General features: G+C 38.2%; 1 protein-coding gene across 4 annotated transcripts in view; it reads left to right on the forward strand.

The window, feature by feature from the left end:
- The first annotated feature begins 1,207 nt into the window (after nucleotides 1-1,207).
- Nucleotides 1,208-17,474, forward strand: part of KLHDC10 (kelch domain containing 10) — a 57,361-nt gene continuing 41,094 nt past the window's right edge. For 2 of the 4 annotated variants that reach the window (XM_060107598.1, XM_060107599.1), the window contains exon 1: nucleotides 1,208-1,476. In XM_060107598.1, coding sequence (XP_059963581.1) covers nucleotides 1,302-1,476 — 175 coding nt within the window. In that variant the 5' untranslated portion in view covers nucleotides 1,208-1,301. The remainder of the gene's footprint in view (nucleotides 1,477-17,474) is intronic. The other 2 variants (XM_060107601.1, XM_060107602.1) reach the window with 1 other exon arrangement.

Here is a 17,474-nt window from a genome sequence, read left to right on the forward strand (position 1 = left end):
ATTTTTGTAAGCAGTGCTTTCTAATGCTTCATGGGTAAAATACCTGCCCACAGGGCCTGAAAGTAGCAAAATAAGGAGGCGGGGCTAGTGGGACATGAAATTTGCACCAAGAGGATACGCATCCTCAGCTCCAGCAGATTTTCTTTTTTCTTTTCATCACGTAAGGTTCTCCTACATGAAACGTCACGCCAAAAAAACCCACCAGATCTAAGAATCTTGAAAAGTTTTGTTTCCCTTGAGGAATTAATATGGTTTTCCCTTACCACTCATAAACGTCAGTGAACAATCTGTTTTCCCACTTTGCACTGTGCCCCAGGAAGTTCAAAGCCAAATATTCTGTTTAATTTTGGAACAATAGGAATTCCTGATCTGTACATCTACATTTTCTTTGATCTTGATCCTCCGTACCTGTTCCTGTCTTCCAGCTGATTCAAATTTTCTATGAGCAAAAAGGAATTTGAACAAAAACATTTACATAGCCATCAGTCATCTATGAAACAACATTTTTCTTGGGACTCTTAATTCACTGCTGGGTGTTATTTTAACAATCCTTCTAACGTAATAAGCCTGAAACGGCTTCTCATTGGGGTCTTAATTTGTATTCTATGATTACTGGTTAGCTTGAACATCTTCCCATGTTTGTTAACCAGGTTTAAAACTGTTTGTTTGCTTGGGACGTGGCTTATATTGAATTAGGGAGGAGTTCCGCCAGTCGACTGAAAGACAAGACAAATGAAACCTCATTCTTACAGTTAAGCTTTGACTCCGCCCCCTGTTTTTTTCCCCTCGAAGAGAGCTCTTTGTGTAGTGTGGGAAAGGGATCTCAGCCTGTAAAGCTGGCAGAACACAGTACTGCCTCAAAATATCTGTATTATGTGCGTGTCCCATTCCTGAATCCTGACACGCCTGGAGTCGCCACTGGGACTTTCTCTGCAGGCGTGGCCTCTCTCACTCGGCCTTCGATTGGCTCGCCTGATCCCGCAGGAGTCACCGCGACGCGGGCTTGCTTAGCGCGGTGGATGCGAGTGATGAGTGGCTGCTTCTGCCTTTCTCTCCCCCCACTTTTTTTTTTAGCCATAGCTATGGTTACCACGTCTCTCCCCGCCTCCCTCCACCTACCAAGAAGACAACTGGCCATTGGTTCTCTGTCACCAAGTCCATCAGTCATTGGCCGCTGGTGAGACAGGGCGCTCCCCCTTCCCCTGTCTCCCGGGTCTCTTGAGGAGCCCAGGAAGGAGGCTCGGCTAGTGCCGCCGGGCCACGGGCTGCCGCGATCGGGTTGCAGCGGTCATTAGCGGGTCATGTCGGCCGCCCAGGGCTGGGACAGGAACCGCCGGAGGGCAGGAGGCGCCGCAGGCGGTGGCGGCGGCGGCGGCGGAGGTAGCGGGGCCGGCGGGGGCAGTGGGGGCAGCGGGGGTCGGGGGACCGGCCAGCTCAACCGCTTCGTGCAACTCTCCGGGCGGCCGCACCTGCCAGGTGAGTCGTAGGGCACGATCCTGACAGCTCGCGGGCGCGGCGGGAAGGTGACTGCTACCTTTTCTTTTCTCTCTGTCTTTCTTTTCCTTGGGAGGAGGAAAGGCAGGCCCCACGCATAGCAAAGCGACTGGGGCTTAGAGAAAAGGAAAGGTGTCTTTGAGGTCGGGGAGGGAACAGGAGCACAGCGGAAAATGAAAGTATTTTTGCTCTGTGGAAAGCTCTGTGCTGAGAGTTGTGTTTTCTTTTCAAAGGAGAGACCGCTGTCTCATTGACATTCTCAAATGTTTCGCTTACTCGGTTCCCAGTCTCGTCCTCTTCCGCAGTTTGATCTTGTAAAAGAAAGACATTGGCGCCTAGCTGTGGGAAATTATTTTTGAGAGAAAAGGGAAGAGCATCCCAAAGAGTGATTTTTGTAAAAAAAAAAAAAAACCCACCTCGAGTGTGTAAGAGTTAGGCATTCTGAAACAAGAAAGGAGGAGAAGTGGGGTGGGTGGGAGGTGGGTGGGAAACAGAACCAAGAGAATTAGGGAAAACTAGTTGAATTATTAATATTTTGGAAGGTACAGAGACAGAATAGATAGTGTGTATGGATTTTAACGGGAGAAAATGAAGATCAGGAATATACTCAGTGACAAAATTATGCAGTGTCTACCATATGAAAACAGCTGATTAGAACTGGAAAAATGTACCCAGTGTGATTATTTCACGTTTTTGCCTACAATTTCCTATCCTTGTGTCCTTGTGTTCAAATGCCTTGAAAGACAGACAAATCAAATCGATGTGTGTGCAGCAAATTTAAAGAATTGCATTTGTAAGTGAATATTCAGTATAGTAGAATGAAGGTGTACTGCCCAGAATGTCAGATATTATATTGGGCAAGCTTATTTTTACCATGACGAGAACTATCAAGAATGTGTTTTAATCTTTCACCATGTTTTTTGTGAATAAGATTGAAGTTGATTTTATCAGTGATATATTTGTTTAGCTGATGAGTTTTGAGAATATGAGGGTTTTTGAATTGTGTTTACTACCATGCCTTGTACTTCTAAGTAGTCAAAAATTATTATTTGATTAATTTGAAGATAAAGGGAATTTTGCATATTCAATGAGACAATTGCTTGTGTTTGTGATAAGGTTATTGATGTATGCTAGAAATGCACATGAATTCATTTATATGCGCCATTAAAATTAACAGTGAAGCAGTTTTAGTCAAATATATAATACACCAAAAGTTGGGTTTGAGATGATAGTATCAGACTGGGTATTCTTAAAATTGCTAAACATATAGTCTTTAGCATGAAAAAGAAAAAAAGGAGAAATCTTTTTTTCTTACCCCAAATTAATAGCAAAAACTTTCATTTTTGTGTATTGACAGGTTAGAAGATAAATCTGTTACAAAAGACTATAACCAGTTTGTCCTCTACTACTGCAACCTTAGGTCTTTGATCTTAGATTAATTATACCATAGGCTTCATATAGGCATTCCCAGGCTCGAAGAAACTGGTTGGTGCACTTCCTCACTGCCACCACCTGATGGCAGTGGAGGCCATAATTTCTGAAAAGGGGGTTCGGTGTGGAGCTATTTCTGCATTCTCTTGGCACACAAGGCCAAGAACACCCGTTTGTTCAGAGGTGAAGATAAATGTGTTTAAACTGTGAAAATTCATGCAGTGGGGCCATCAGCTCTTCTTTTCTGCTTTCTTTTCTCCTTGACTGGCACTTAATTCTTGCTTCCCCAAGTAGGAAGCCTCTGTCTTCTCTTCACTCTCAGAATTAAGAACATCTGATATTTCAGTATATACTTTGAAATTCTTTCACACCAATTCTTTATTTTTACAAGTATTGCATTTTAAGCCTTACCTCTCCCCTTGATTGAAAGATTTTTATTTTGATATGTTTAAAAAGATTTTAGGTGATGGGGAGGGGTAGAAATCTCTAGGCCTGTTTTATGGCTGACCATGGAGGTTAAAAAATAATAAGTTTTTGAGCTAACTTTCTCCCACCTTTGAATTCTAATCCCATTTTCCATTTTTCATCCTTCTCTAGCAAGATTTTCAGATACTGGGCACTCAGAACCCTTTCTTACTTTTTTGCACATCTACCCTCTCTCTAGCCCTCAAAGAAACAAAACAACAAAATCAAAACAACCTGGTCTTGGAGTGTTCTCTCTTTCAGTGATAGCTCTTTATTCCTGCAGTTATACAAACCTGAAACTTGGGCATCCTCCTTAAGGGTTTCCTCTTCCTTGCATTTCAGGTATAATCAATCACCAAGTCCTGTTTATTTTATTTGTGCCAGCCCATGCTGCCATCATCTCTGATTTAGGTCTCCTGCACCAGCTTTCTAAGCAGTCTTCCTGCTTCTACTCTGGCCCTCCAGTTTGTACAGCACACTAATCTTTTGCAAGTGCAAGTCTGTTCTTATCTCAGCTTACAGCCCTTTACTAGCTTTTCACCACTCTTAAGATGAGGCAAAAATCCTTAACATGGCCTACAAGCCAACACATGGTCTGGCCCCTCTCTAGCTCTCCAGATAACCCTACATCATGTTGTCTTGCTCTTTGATCTTTTTCTACCTCCTTAGATCATGCTCCCTTCTGCCACAGTGCCACTGTACTTACTATTCCATCATCCAGCAACCCTCTTACTCCTCCTTCTATTCTTTTTTAAAACTTATTTTCCATTGGATCTCAGCTTGATCACACTGTGGTTTTCAGGGAAGTCTTCTCTGACCTTCTGTTTGTTCTTTTCTCCCTATACACACTCATGCTATCATGTGGTTCTCCTTGGGCATATATTACCATTTGTGTGTGATTCCTTTATATGCATGACTTGCTACTTTTTATATATATATATACACATATACATCAAATATATATGTTTATATACATGTATACTTACACACACATATATGTTCTTAAATTCTAAATTAATACATTGGCATTATGTGTAAGCAATTAAGTTCTTGTGAATGTGATTGGTTAGTGTGGTTCAATGCCCTGTAGCCCCATTGACTCTGGACAAATGGATACAATCAACTTCTTAAACATAAAAATAGTGGACTAGACTCTGCATCCACGGTGACAGCACAAATAATGTTTCATGAAACCTTGTTTGAGCAGCTTCTTACCTTTATTCTGTCTCCTAAAATACAATAGTGATTATGTATTTGCCCCATAGGCCAAGAAATTCATAGCTTCTTAGTCCTGGATTTCTCCTAACTCATAATCTCTGTATACGTGGTAAAGAACAGGGACAGTGCTCTCTGTAGAATAAGTATGCAGGCGTAGCGCTCAGGGGCAAGGAGATCATGGGGACAATGAACCCACATTACTATTGTGATTTAACTGTGTGAATTTGAGTAAATGCCATGTGTTTCTTGGGGAAACAGTTAAACATTGTTGCTAATGTAGGAACTGGAAAACTGACAAAGAGGAGGAAAAATGTAACAATTGGTAAAGCTGGGAAAAATAATACTGAAAATCTTAACTTAAAAATTTTCAATGTGATATATGTTCATGATTTGTCATACAAATGGTACAAATGGTAAAAGGCAGATTTTCCTTCTTCCTTTGACCCAAGCTAATTGGCTTCCTTCCCTAGAAGCAACTAATTTCTTGTGTATCTTTCAGAAAGATGTGTGTGTGTGTGTGTGTGTGTGTGTGTGTGTGAATGTAGGAGGGGAGAAAAATGGTAGCATTTCTTTGTTTGGATGGGCATTTAAAACGTTTACAGTCTTGCTAATCCAAAGGATGATACAGTTAATATCCCTTTAGAGTAAATTGCTAGACGTACAATTGCTGGGTCAAAGGATATGTGCTATTTAAATTTTGATAGATATTGTCAAATTGCCCTTCATAGACGTTGTACCAGTTTGTGTTCCACTATTGGTGCTGGAGTTCTGGCTTTCCATACCTTTGGTAACGGAGTGGGTTATTAAACTTTTTTTACATTGCCAATTTAAAAGGTATATTTTTCTTCATCTTTTCAATAAGTATAAGAACCATACAGCCATATTTGTTTCCTTTATTTATAACATCTGTTTATCGTTCTTATTCATCTGGTTATATTTTTTGTTCATTTTTCTACTGGGATGTTTAATATTGTTTATAGGAGCTCTGTTTTATGGAAATTAGTTGCCTTGGTTATGTGTTGCAGATATTTGTCACAGTTTCATTTAGCTTTTAACCTTGTTTATGGTATATTTTTTCAGCAGAAATTAAAGTTTTTTTGTAGTTGTAATTATTAATCTTTTTTTGGATTTTAGGGGTTGTCATAAGAAAGGCCTTTCCTATTTCAATATTTCTAATTAAAATTAAAATTCTTGTGTTTTTCCTGGTAATTTTATAATTTATTTTTAAGTTAAGTTATTCATACAAAATTTAAGTTATGGGCTTCCCTGGTAGCGCAGTGGTTGAGAGTCCGCCTGCCAATGCAGGGGACACGGGTTTGCGCCCTGGTCTGGGAAGATCCCACATGCCGCGGAGCGGCTGGGCCCGTGAGCCATGGCCGCTGAGCCTGCGCGTCCGGAGCCTGTGCTCCGCAACGGGAGAGGCCACAACAGTGAGAGGCCCGCATACCACAAAAAAAAAAAAAAAAAAAAAAAAAAAAATTCCTGTGTCTGTGACTACATTATCACTTTACTCATTATCGCTTCTTATTTTGTACATGTGAGGCCTTGCCCTTTTTTTTGTTTGTTTTTTTTAGAAGCAGCTCTTGGATTTTTTTAAAAATAAATAAATTTATTTATTTATTTACTTTTGGCTGTGTTGGGTCTTCGTTGCTGTGCATGGGCTTTTTCTAGTTGCGGTGAGCGGGGGCTACTCTTGGTTGTGGTGCTCGGACTTCTCATTACAGGGGCTTCTCTTATTGTGGAGCACGGGCTTTAGGCTCACAAGCTTCAGTAGCTGTGGCTTGCGGGCTCAATAGTTGTGGCTTGCAGGCTCTAGAGCGCAGGCTCAGTAGTTGTGGTGCACGGGCTTAGTTGCTCCATGGCATGTGGGATCTTCCCAGACCAGGGCTTGAACCCGTGTTTCCTGCATTGGCAGGCGGATTCTTAACCACTGAGCCACCAGGGAAGCCCACTCTTGGATTTTTAAAAAAATTAGTTCTATTATTTTTCTCTCTTTTCTTATTTATTTATTTTTTCTTTCATGTTTTAAATCCTTCCTTTAGGTTTCCTTCGGTTTATTTCGTGGTTGTTTTTCTATCTTCTTATGTTAGATGCCTAATGTTCTTTTCATTCTTTCTAAGTGTTTAAATTATGAGTTTTCTTCTGAATACTACTTGAGTTGTGTCTTGTAGGTTGTAGGCTTCTTGTAGTTATTTTCTAAATATTTTGCAGTTCAATTATTTATTTATTTTCTTTAGCACAATAGTGGTTAATCCTTTTAAACTTTAACATTTCCATTCCTGTGGTTTTAGTAGCTTTATTGAGATACACGTCACATACTATACAATCCACCATTTAAAGTGTTCAATTCAGTGGGTTTTAGTATATTCAGATTTGTGGAATTATTACCACAGTTATTTTAGAACATTTTCATCACTTCAAGAAGAAGCCCCATGTCCTTTATGCTGTCACTCCCTTATCCTCCTGTTCCCATCCTCCCCTACCCACTATCACAGCTCTAAGCAACCATAATCTACTGTCTCTATAGATTTCCTTATTAGGGACTTTTTCATATAAATGGAATCATAGAGTCTTTTGTGACTGCCTTCTTTCACTTTCCATACTACTTTCAAAGTTTATTCATTTGATGCAGGTATCAGTACTTCATTCCTTTTTCTGGTTAAATAATATTCCATTGTATGGATATATACCACATTTTGTTTATTCGTTGATGGAAATATAGATTGTTTTCACTTTTTGTCTATTATGAATAATGCTGCTGTAAACATTTGTGTACAGATCTGTGTGTGGAGATATGTTTTCGTTTCTCTTAGGTATATACCTAGGTATAGAATTGTTGGGTCCTTTAGTAACTCTGTGCTCTATGTTTAATCATTTCAGGGACTGTCAAACTGTTTTCCAAAGTCACTGAAATTTTACATTCCTACCAATGGTATAAGAGGTTCCAGTTTCTTCACATCCTTGTCAACACTTGTCGTTATCTGACTTCTTGATTTTAGTCATCCTAGTGGGAATGAAGTGGCATCCCATTGTAGTTTTTGATTTACATTTCCCTGATGTCTAATGATGTCAAGCACTTTTTCTTTTTCTTTTCTTTCCTTTCCTGCTTTCTTCCTTTCTTTCTGTTTTTTTTTTCTTTTTTGAAGTATGATTGACATTGAGTATCTTTTCATGTGCTTGTTGCCTAATTGTATGTCTTCTTTGGAGAAATGTCTATTCGATCCTTTGCTCAATTTTTAATTGGATTATTTGTCTTTATTATTGAATTGTAAGAGCTCTTTGTATATTTTAGGCACGAGTTCCTTATCAGATATATTATTTGCAAATATTTTTCCTGTTCTGTGGTTGTCTTTTCACTTTCTTAATTGTGTTCTTTGAAGCATAAAAGTTTTAAATTTTGATGAAGTCCAAATTATCTCATTTTTTTTTGTTGCTCTTGCTTTTGGTGTCATATCTAAGAATCCTTTGCCAAATCCAGGGTCATGAAGAACTTACCCCTTTGTTTTTTTCTAAGAGTTTTATAGTTTTGCTCTAACATTTATGTTTTGATTCACTTTGAGTTAGTTTTTATGTTTGGTTTGTGGTAAAGGTTATCTTAACTGACTGTCCTGTTGTGCCAGCACCATTGTTGAAAAGACTGTTCTTTCCCCCATTGAATGGTCTTGGCATTCTTGTTGAAAATCAGTTGACTTTAAACATGTATAAGTTTATTTCTGGATTCTTGATTCCATTAATCTATAATATCTGTCCATGTGCCAGTACCACACTGCTTCTGTTACTGTTGCTTTGGAACAAGTTTTGAAACCAGAAAGTGTGAGTTCTCCTACTTTATTCTTTTTGTTTTTTTAATATTTATTTATTTTTTATTTGGTTGCACCGGGTCTTAGTTGTGGCTCGCTGGCTCCTTAGTTGTGGCTTCAGGGCTCCTTAGTTGTGGCATGTGAATTCTTAGTTGCAGCATGCATGTGGGATCTAGTTCCCTGACCAGGGATTGAACCCCAGCCCCCTCCATTGAGAGCACAGAGTCTTATCCACTGCGCCACCAGGGAAGTCCCTCTCCTACTTTATTCTTTTTCAGGTTTGTTTTGGCTATTTTGGGTCCCTTGCAATTCCATATAAATTTGAGAATCAGCTTGTCAATTTGTATGAAGAACTCAGCTGGGGTTCTCATAGGGATTGTGTTGAATCTGTACATCAGTTTGGAGATACCACCATCTTAATAATGTTAAGTCCTCTAATCCCTGAACATGGGATGTTTTCCCATTTATTTGGATCTTCTTTAATTCTTTCAACAATGTTTTATGGTTTTCAGAGTTTGTTTATATCTTTTTTTGGGGGGGGTGAAAACAGTATTTAAAAAAAATTTTATTGGAGTATAGTTGTTTTACAATGTTGTGTTAGTTTCTACTGTACAGCAAAGAGAATTGGCTATACTTATACATATATCCCCTCTTTTTTGGACTTCCTTCCCATTTAGTTATATCTTGTTTGCCTTTCTCAGTCCTGTTGTCCAGGTCCTTTACTGTGTTTTCAACAGTGTTTGTACTCCTTTGTGCTACTTACAATGAAGATTTCATTTCTGCATTGGTTTTATTTTTTTCCTTCCATTTCTTTTCTGCTCTCTGCCTGCTAATATTTCATATTTCTCTATTATCTATCTTCCTCAAGTTAGAATCACTTAAGTCTTTTCTGCCCCTGAAGTATCATTAATTTTGGTAAAGCTTATTGTCTTCCACCTCCTACCACCACCAGTATAAAAGGAATACAGCTCTCATAGCAGCACTATTTACAATACCCAAGATAAGGAAACAACCCAAGTGTCCATCAACAGATGAATGGATAAGGAAGTTGTGGCTTATATATACAATGGATTACTACTCAGCCATAAAAAAGAATGAAATTTGGCCATTTGCAGCAACATGGATGGACTTGGAGGGCACTGTGCTAGGTGAAATAAGTCAGACAGAGAAAGGCAAATACTGTATGATATCACTTATATGTGGAATCTAAAAAAACACCTCAAACTAGTGAATAAAGCAAAAAAAGAAGCAGACACAGATACAGAGAACAAACTAGTGGGTACCAGTGGGGAGAAGGAAGTGGGGAGGGGCCATATAAGGGTAGGAGATTAAGAAACTATTAGGTAGAAAATAAGCTACAAGGATATATAGTACAACATGGGGAATATAGCAAATATTTTATAATAATTATAAATAGATTATAATCTTTAAAAATTGTGAATCACTATATTGTACATCTGTAAAATATATAATATTGTATATCAACTATACTTTGATTTAAAAAAAGGAATACAAGCTCATTATTAAAATTTGGAAAATATTGAAAACTTGAAACAAGGGGAAAATCATCTATAGTAAATCCACATAGAGACAACATTTTGATATTTTGCTTTCCTTTTAGTTCTTTATCAGTGAATTATGTTTTATTTAATACAATATAAATAAGTACATATTACTAGTAGCAACTTGGGATTCTCCTAAAGCTGTTCTATATTTAAATGTTTTACTCATAAACACTTATTTATGTTTTCTGTTATTTTATCAAGTAGAATCTGTTTCTTTGCAATTTATCATATTAATAACCTTTTAGGCTTTTTTCTAGCTGATGTGGTATTTTACTTCTTTCCTTCACAGCCAAGCTTTCAGAAAGAATAGACTCTTGTTTAATTTCTTTTTTTCCTCTTCAGTCTTTTGCAGTCTCTCACTTCTACCTGCATCATTCTACTCAAGTGCTCTTGGTAAGGTAATAACTTCCTAATTGACAAATCCATTAGTATCTCTTAGTCTTCATCCTACCCAGTTTCTCTAGATTTTTATTTTGACTACCTCCTTTACTAAAGCCTGGGAATACATAACTAGACACCATCTGTATTCCTAAAGAGCTCTTAGTTATCCTTTTTATTGCTTGAATTTCTCATTAGTTTTTCTTTATCTGCCCCTTAGTATTGACATCCAAGAGTATATGTTAGTTTGTTTGTTTCCCTCCTTATTCTTATGTTTTCCCCTTGGTGATATCATTACTATCCTGACAACATCCAAATCTGTCTCCAATCCAGACCTCTTTTCCTAGCCTGTTTGCCATTGCGACCCAAGTGACTGATGAGTGCCTTAAATTCAGCATGTCTGAAAACAATTTCATTATCTTTCTGTCAAACCTGTTCTTCCCTTTATGCTCCTTATTCTAATTTAATGGCTACCTCATCAATTTAGTGAATCAAGCCAGAAATCTGAGAATCACATTAGATTCCTTTCTTTTGTTCACCCCTTATCCAATTGGTCATAAAGTCGTGTCAATTTTTCCTCTTTACTCTAACTTTTCTGTCTGTCCTTTTCTACCTCTCCAGCCTTGCCATTTATGTCCTTCATTTTATATTTCAGCTATAGATCTATTTGCCGTTAGTTGCCTTAAACTCTTGGAAGAAGTTAGGTTGGGAGAGATTTTTTTTTTAAGTTGCAGTTTCCTGCAGTACCACACTGTGTCATGATTCTGCACATAACAGTTTTTCTTCCTAGATTGCCATTCTTCTACTGTCTTCTAAGACCCACCCAAGTATACTTTATACAGCTTTTTTTCTATTCTCTCTTTTAATACAAATAAGTTACTTGTACTGAGTAGTTACTGTGTGTCTGCCTCTGTTCAAGGTGTTTTGCAAGTATTAATTTATTTAATTCTTATAACTTTGTGAGGTAATTAACTTGCTCATCCCCTTCTGTGATGAGGAACTGAGGCTTAGAGAGAAGCTACAGAACTTGCACAAAGTTTATACAGCTAATAAATGTCAGAGTTAGGATTCAGACCCAGTCTGTTAGACTTCACAGTCCATGCTATTGTGCCTCTTCTTTGTGTCACCACCTTCCTTTCTATATACAAAGGATCACAGTAATTATACTGAATTGCAAGTATTTGTTTTCACACTTATCTGCTTACTAACAATGGGCTTCTTAAAGACAAAAATAATGTCTTATTCTCTGTCACCTTCCACAGAGACTAGAACACTGCCCCGCTTATAGCAGACTTTTACTAAATGTTTATTGAATGAGTTAGTAATTGTCAATGTCTATAGTTATTCATGCAAAAGAGTTGAGCTTAGATTATTTTACATTACGTAAGTCTAAATACACTTTTTTAACCTAGGAATTTAGCACATACAATTTTTGTGTGGTTTTTCCAAATACTTTTTTTCCAAGTACAATTTTATGTTTAGTATTATCAGAAATAGTTGTTGCATCCTTCCATCTGTGCCTTGATGCCATCCCTTCCTGCCTTTTCAGAAAATTTACATTTTTGTCACTTATCTGTGTCTTCAACTTCATTCTCTCCATCAAATCATCCCTATAGCATTTGAGCTTTCTCAAGCTTTATATCTCTGGTCTCTCCCTTTTCTTTCATAACCAAGTTCGTGAAAGCATTGACTAGAGTTGCTGTCTTCATTGCCATATCTCCCCATTGTCTTTGAAGTAGCTCTTGCTAAAGTCACAAATGACTTACGTGTTGTCAAATCAAGTGGTTGATTTTCAGTCTCCATCTTACCTGATCTCTCTTCATTTTGAAACGTCCTTTTTCCTTGGCTTCCTTGGCATCAGGTCTGGTTTTCTTTTTATGTGTCTGGCCTCTCATACTTAGTCTTCTTTGTTGATCCTTCTTCTTTTACCAGACTTTTAAGTTATTGGAGTTCTCAAGTCTTGGTCCCTTGCCTCTGCCCTTCTTTTTTCAACTTATTTTAGGTATTCTCTTCCAAATCCATGGTTTTCTTTTTTTTTTTTTTTTTTTTTTTTTTTTGCGGTACGTGGGCCTCTCACTGTTGTGGCCTCTCCCGTTGCGGAGCACAGGCTCCAGACGCGCAGGCTCAGCGGCCATGGCTCACGGGTCCAGCCGCTCTGCGGCATGTGGGATCTTCCCGGACCAGGGCACGAACCCGTGTCCCCTGCATCGGCAGGCGGACTCTCAACCACTGCGCCACCAGGGAAGCCCCTGGTTTTCATTTTTCATTCATATGCTAATAAGGCCACTTTGTAACTTCTGCCCAGATCTCTCTTGAGGGCCAAATACTTGCTTTCTCCATGTCTCCACTTATATGGCTTTTACCCCTCAAGTTTATCACGTCTAAAACTGAATTTGTGACCTTTCTTTATTCTAAGAAGGGGAGCTACGGGACAGTTTTAAGCAGGGGAGTATGTGATGTGATTTACATTTTTTAAAGCTCTCTCTGATTGCCGGGTGGAGAATGGATTGTGGGAATTGGTAAAAATGAAGCATCAAGGCCATTTAGAAAAGTATTGCAGTAGTCTGCTAAAAAGATGATGGTGGTTTGGAGTAGGGTACAGTGGTATAGGTGGTGAGAAGTCATTGAGTATGAGATGTATTTTGAAATACATAGCATTAACAGGATTTACTGTGAAATATGAAGGAAAGAGAGGAATCAGGATGACTCCAAAGTTTTTGTCTTGAGCAACTTGATAGATGATGGAGTCATTAAATGTGATGGAGCAGACTGAGAGAAGCAGGATTGTGAGGGGTCAATCGAGAGTTCTGTTTTGGCTGTGTTAAGCCTGAGATGCCTGTTTGACCTCCAAGTACAGGATATAGGGAGGCAGTCTTCATATATAAATCAAACTCAAGGGAGAGGTGGAGGCTCAGGATATAAAGTTTGAAATTCTTAGCATACAGATGGTATTTAAAGTCACTGAATTAGGTGAGATCACCAAGAAAGATTAAATAGAAATAGCAGAAGAAGACTATAACTCTTGAAGGTGAGAAGGAAAGGAGAAGCAAGTGAGGAAGTTCAGTAAAATAGGAGGAAAAGCAGGGCTGCTTGGTTTCACAAAGGCCAAGAGAAGAAATTCTTTCAAGGAGGGAGAGCTCACCTTGTCAGATGTGCCTGAGAACTTGAGTAAAATAAGGTTTTAAAATGGTGGACTCTGTACTGCTATTACTGCAGTACTGTAGTTATCATTGTGGGTATAGTAGGCTTTTGTGGCCTAGAGTGGGTGGCCTAGGGTGGCCTAGAGACTTACTAACTATATGTAACATGGGAAACCATATTCAGAATTTCAAATCACAAACTGACATATAAATTTAGACTTTTGAAATGCAGCCTAGTTTTTAATAGCCTGTATACTTTTTAAGGTTCATTTTGTTTATTCTCCCTGAGCCATTTTTAAGACCATCTTTTTTAAAAAAAAGTCTTTAGTGTTTTTGAACCCCCAGATCATTAGGCTGTTACCAGAATCTATACTGGGCAAACCTGTAGAACACATAAAAGTTATGTTCACTTAATATGTAAATATGATTTCTTACTATTGAACTCAACCTTCCCTGCCTGTCATTTTTTTTTCCACTAATTTTTTTTAAACTAAAAAACACTGCATAAACATGATAAAATCAAATAGTATACAAGGGAGACAAAATCTCTTTTCTCCCTAGATCCTTGATTCTCTAGTCTCTCCCCAGAGGTATCATCTGTTAGTTTCTGGTGTATCTTTCCAGAATTAGAATTCGCATATACATGCATATAGGTGTATGTTAACTTTATTTTTAAACGAATTAGAGTAGAACATAAAGTATTCTTTCTGCACCTGCCCTTTTTTCTTCTTTTTTTTCTTTTTACTGAAAACATATTCTGGGGACTGTTCTATATTAACGCATTTAGACTGATCTGATTCTTCTTCATGGCTGAAAGTATTGCATTGTATGGATGTACACTAATTTACCAGCCACACAAATTTAAAAAAATTTTTATTGGTGTATAGTTGATTTACAATGATGCATTAGTTTCAGGTGTACAGCAAGGTGCCAGCCACACAATTGATATTTAAATTGTCTCTGGTCTTTTACTCTTTAAAAACATTGTGCAATGCATAGTGAGAAATATTGCCAACTTACCCTTTAGTATCTGTGTCTTTAAAGTTTTCATCAAGTTACAGAAATTAAAAACTCAAACTTATAGTTTATCTCTTTATCTTACTCAGCTTTCCCATCCAGCTAGTCTTTAAGTCCTTGTGTTTTATCCCCAAATAATATTCTTAGCTAAGCACTTTTATAAACATTTATTCATAACCTAATGAGGAGTAGGTAATGTTATCATCCCCTTTTCAAAGAGAAAGGAGCTGAGGCCCAGAGGATAAGACGTTGTCCAAGGCCATATAGCTAGCAAGGGACAGAGCCAGGATTTGGATACAGGATTTGGATACAGCAGGGTGGTTCCAAAGTCCATGCTTTTAACCACTGTGCCGTCCTCGTCTCTGTTGCCTGTCCTTCCCAGTTCTGCTGTAATTCAGGCCTTCACTGCCTCAAATTGGACTATATTAATACAGGTATCCCCTGCTTTTACAAAGTTTGCTTTACGCTACTTCATTTTTTTTTTTTTTTTGGCAGTACGTGGGCCTCTCACTGTTGTGGCCTCTCCCGTTGTGGAGCACAGGCTCCGGACGTGCAGGCTCAGCGGCCATGGCTCATGGGCCCAGCCGCTCCGTGGCATGTGGGATCCTCCCGGACCGGGGCACGAACCCGCGTCCCCTGCATTGGCAGGCAGACTCTCAACCACTGAGCCACCAGGGAAGCCCACACCACTTCATTTTTAAGAAAATATCTGTTTTCACTAACTGAAAGAAATCTGAAGAGGATTTTCACTTTTATAAAAAAAGGTGAAAAGCAAAAATTGGTTCAGCGTTTGTTTTGCAGCTAGCTGTTATAGAGGCAGGGCGCACCCCAAGCAGCATGAGTGGCCTCGCCAAGCTCCTACCCTGGGAACTGTACTCATCATCTCAGCATCGAGCTGTATAGCTTTGCACTGTGTCTGCGAGCATCTGTGCTTTTTCAGGGTTTATTTTGTGCATCGGTTAGCACAAAGGTAATTAAGGTAATTGCTTCTGTGCATTACACCATTTCGACTTAGGAAAGGTTTCATTAGGAACACTCTACTTTAGGATAACAGGGGAAACCTGTAATGTTTTTGTCATTCTCAGTCTTCCTATTTCATTCTGTATACTGAAACAAGATTAATCTTCCCAAAGCATAACTATGATTATTGCTTCCAAGATCAGAATCCTTAGTGGCTTCCTGTTGCATTTAGAATTCAGCTCAATCTAATACTCTTCCTTTTTATATATGCTATACTGTCAGTGAATTTGCTTCAAGCTTTATCTAAAGTGTGATCATTGAGTTTGTCTATAAGACTAGATAGTGAAATTAGAAGTAATTAAGCCAAAAAAAAAATGAGGTAGATAGTCATTGGAGTTGAATGGTGCTTTTTGAAAAAGTTGTTTCCCTTTTTACCCACAGTAGTTCTTGCCATATGGTTTCATCAGCAAACTGTCAACTCAGTTAATTTGAATCAGATGTGTAATTGATCAAACCAAAGCCAACTGCAAACATCTTGGTGTCACATAAAATAAATTCCTTAAAACACACACAAACACACAAACTTGATGCAGGAATATGAATTTTATAATGTGAACTGTGTACCTTAGAAAGAGGTAATGTATTTAGCTTTAATAACGTGCATATACAAAAGAAAACACTGAGAAAACCATTCAGGGAGACAAATAACTTCTTAAAGCTACATTCAAAATCTTTTCTGTTCAATTATGATTTTAAGTCCAAAACTGATCTGTGCACTTATAGAAAAAATGCTTCAATGCAAATGTTCTTGTGAAATGTTATCTTTTGAAATTTTTGTTCTGAGTAAAGAATAGCTGTTATTTCCGGGGGTTTCCCTGGTGGCGCAGTGGTTGAGAGTCTGCCTGCCGATGCAGGGGACACGGGTTCGTGACCCGGTCCGGGAAGATCCCACATGCCACGGAGCGGCTGGACCCGTGAGCCATGGCCGCTGGGCCTGCGCGTCCAGAGTCTGCGCTCCGCAATGGGAGAGGCCACAACAGTGAGAGGCCCGCATACCGCAAAAAAATAAAAAAATAAAAATAAAAATTTGTTATTTAGTGAATGTTTTGTTGCTTTTTGCCAGATTTAGTCCAACACAAGTTCTCATTGCCTTTGGTCAAGTCTAGGTATTTTTTTTGGAAGACAAAGCAGTTGCCAACAGAAAATGGCTACCTGAGAGAAGGGAAAGTGAGTTCATATAGAACAGTTGTGTCTTCACTTTCAAAACTGATCAGTTTTCTAGTCTTAATCAAGGAACAGAATGAATAGTAAAAGTAATAAATGACATTTCTGGATACAGTCTTTTAACTATTAGAATTTGTGGATTTCCTTCTCTTTAGTTTCTCAGTTTCACTTGCAGAAATAGGGTGGACTCTGTACCTCTAAAGAACTACCCATCTTTGGTGCTCCTTAAAGGAGGGAGGTTGCAAAATTTTAGATCAGTAGGCTTTGCCAAAATGTATTGATTTAAAAATCTGTTTTTCATATTTAATCTCCTACATCAATACTCACCCAGTATATAGTCTTTTTTTTTTTTTCTCTGTCTCTCAGGGATGTTTTTGGGGAGAGCGGTTATTCTCTGGAAACTCAAGTTATAGAGTACAAGAAATCCAGAAGCAAGAAAAGATCAAATAATGTAGTCTGGCTCTTTGAGTGAATTTTTACTATAAATTTTTATTTCAGTATAATTAAGATTCAAATACATAGTTGTTAGTAAAGAAACTGATTGGGTTATTTTCTAGGGTTGTAGGATATATTCTATATGCTTTTTTTGTTTGCTTGTTAATGAAGTTCTGCTTGAGATAAAAAGGAAGGAGGCAATATTGATTTAAGAAAAACAGGTCCTTTGGCTATGGTTTACATTTCATGACAGGCACACATTAACACAACATTGTAAATCAACTATACTTCAATTAAAAAAAAAGAAGACAGGCACATTGACACAGGTAACATAGAGCACAAATGCA

The sequence above is a fragment of the Mesoplodon densirostris genome, chromosome 9, assembly GCF_025265405.1.
Source record: "Mesoplodon densirostris isolate mMesDen1 chromosome 9, mMesDen1 primary haplotype, whole genome shotgun sequence".
In the NCBI taxonomy this organism is placed as follows: domain Eukaryota; kingdom Metazoa; phylum Chordata; class Mammalia; order Artiodactyla; family Ziphiidae; genus Mesoplodon; species Mesoplodon densirostris.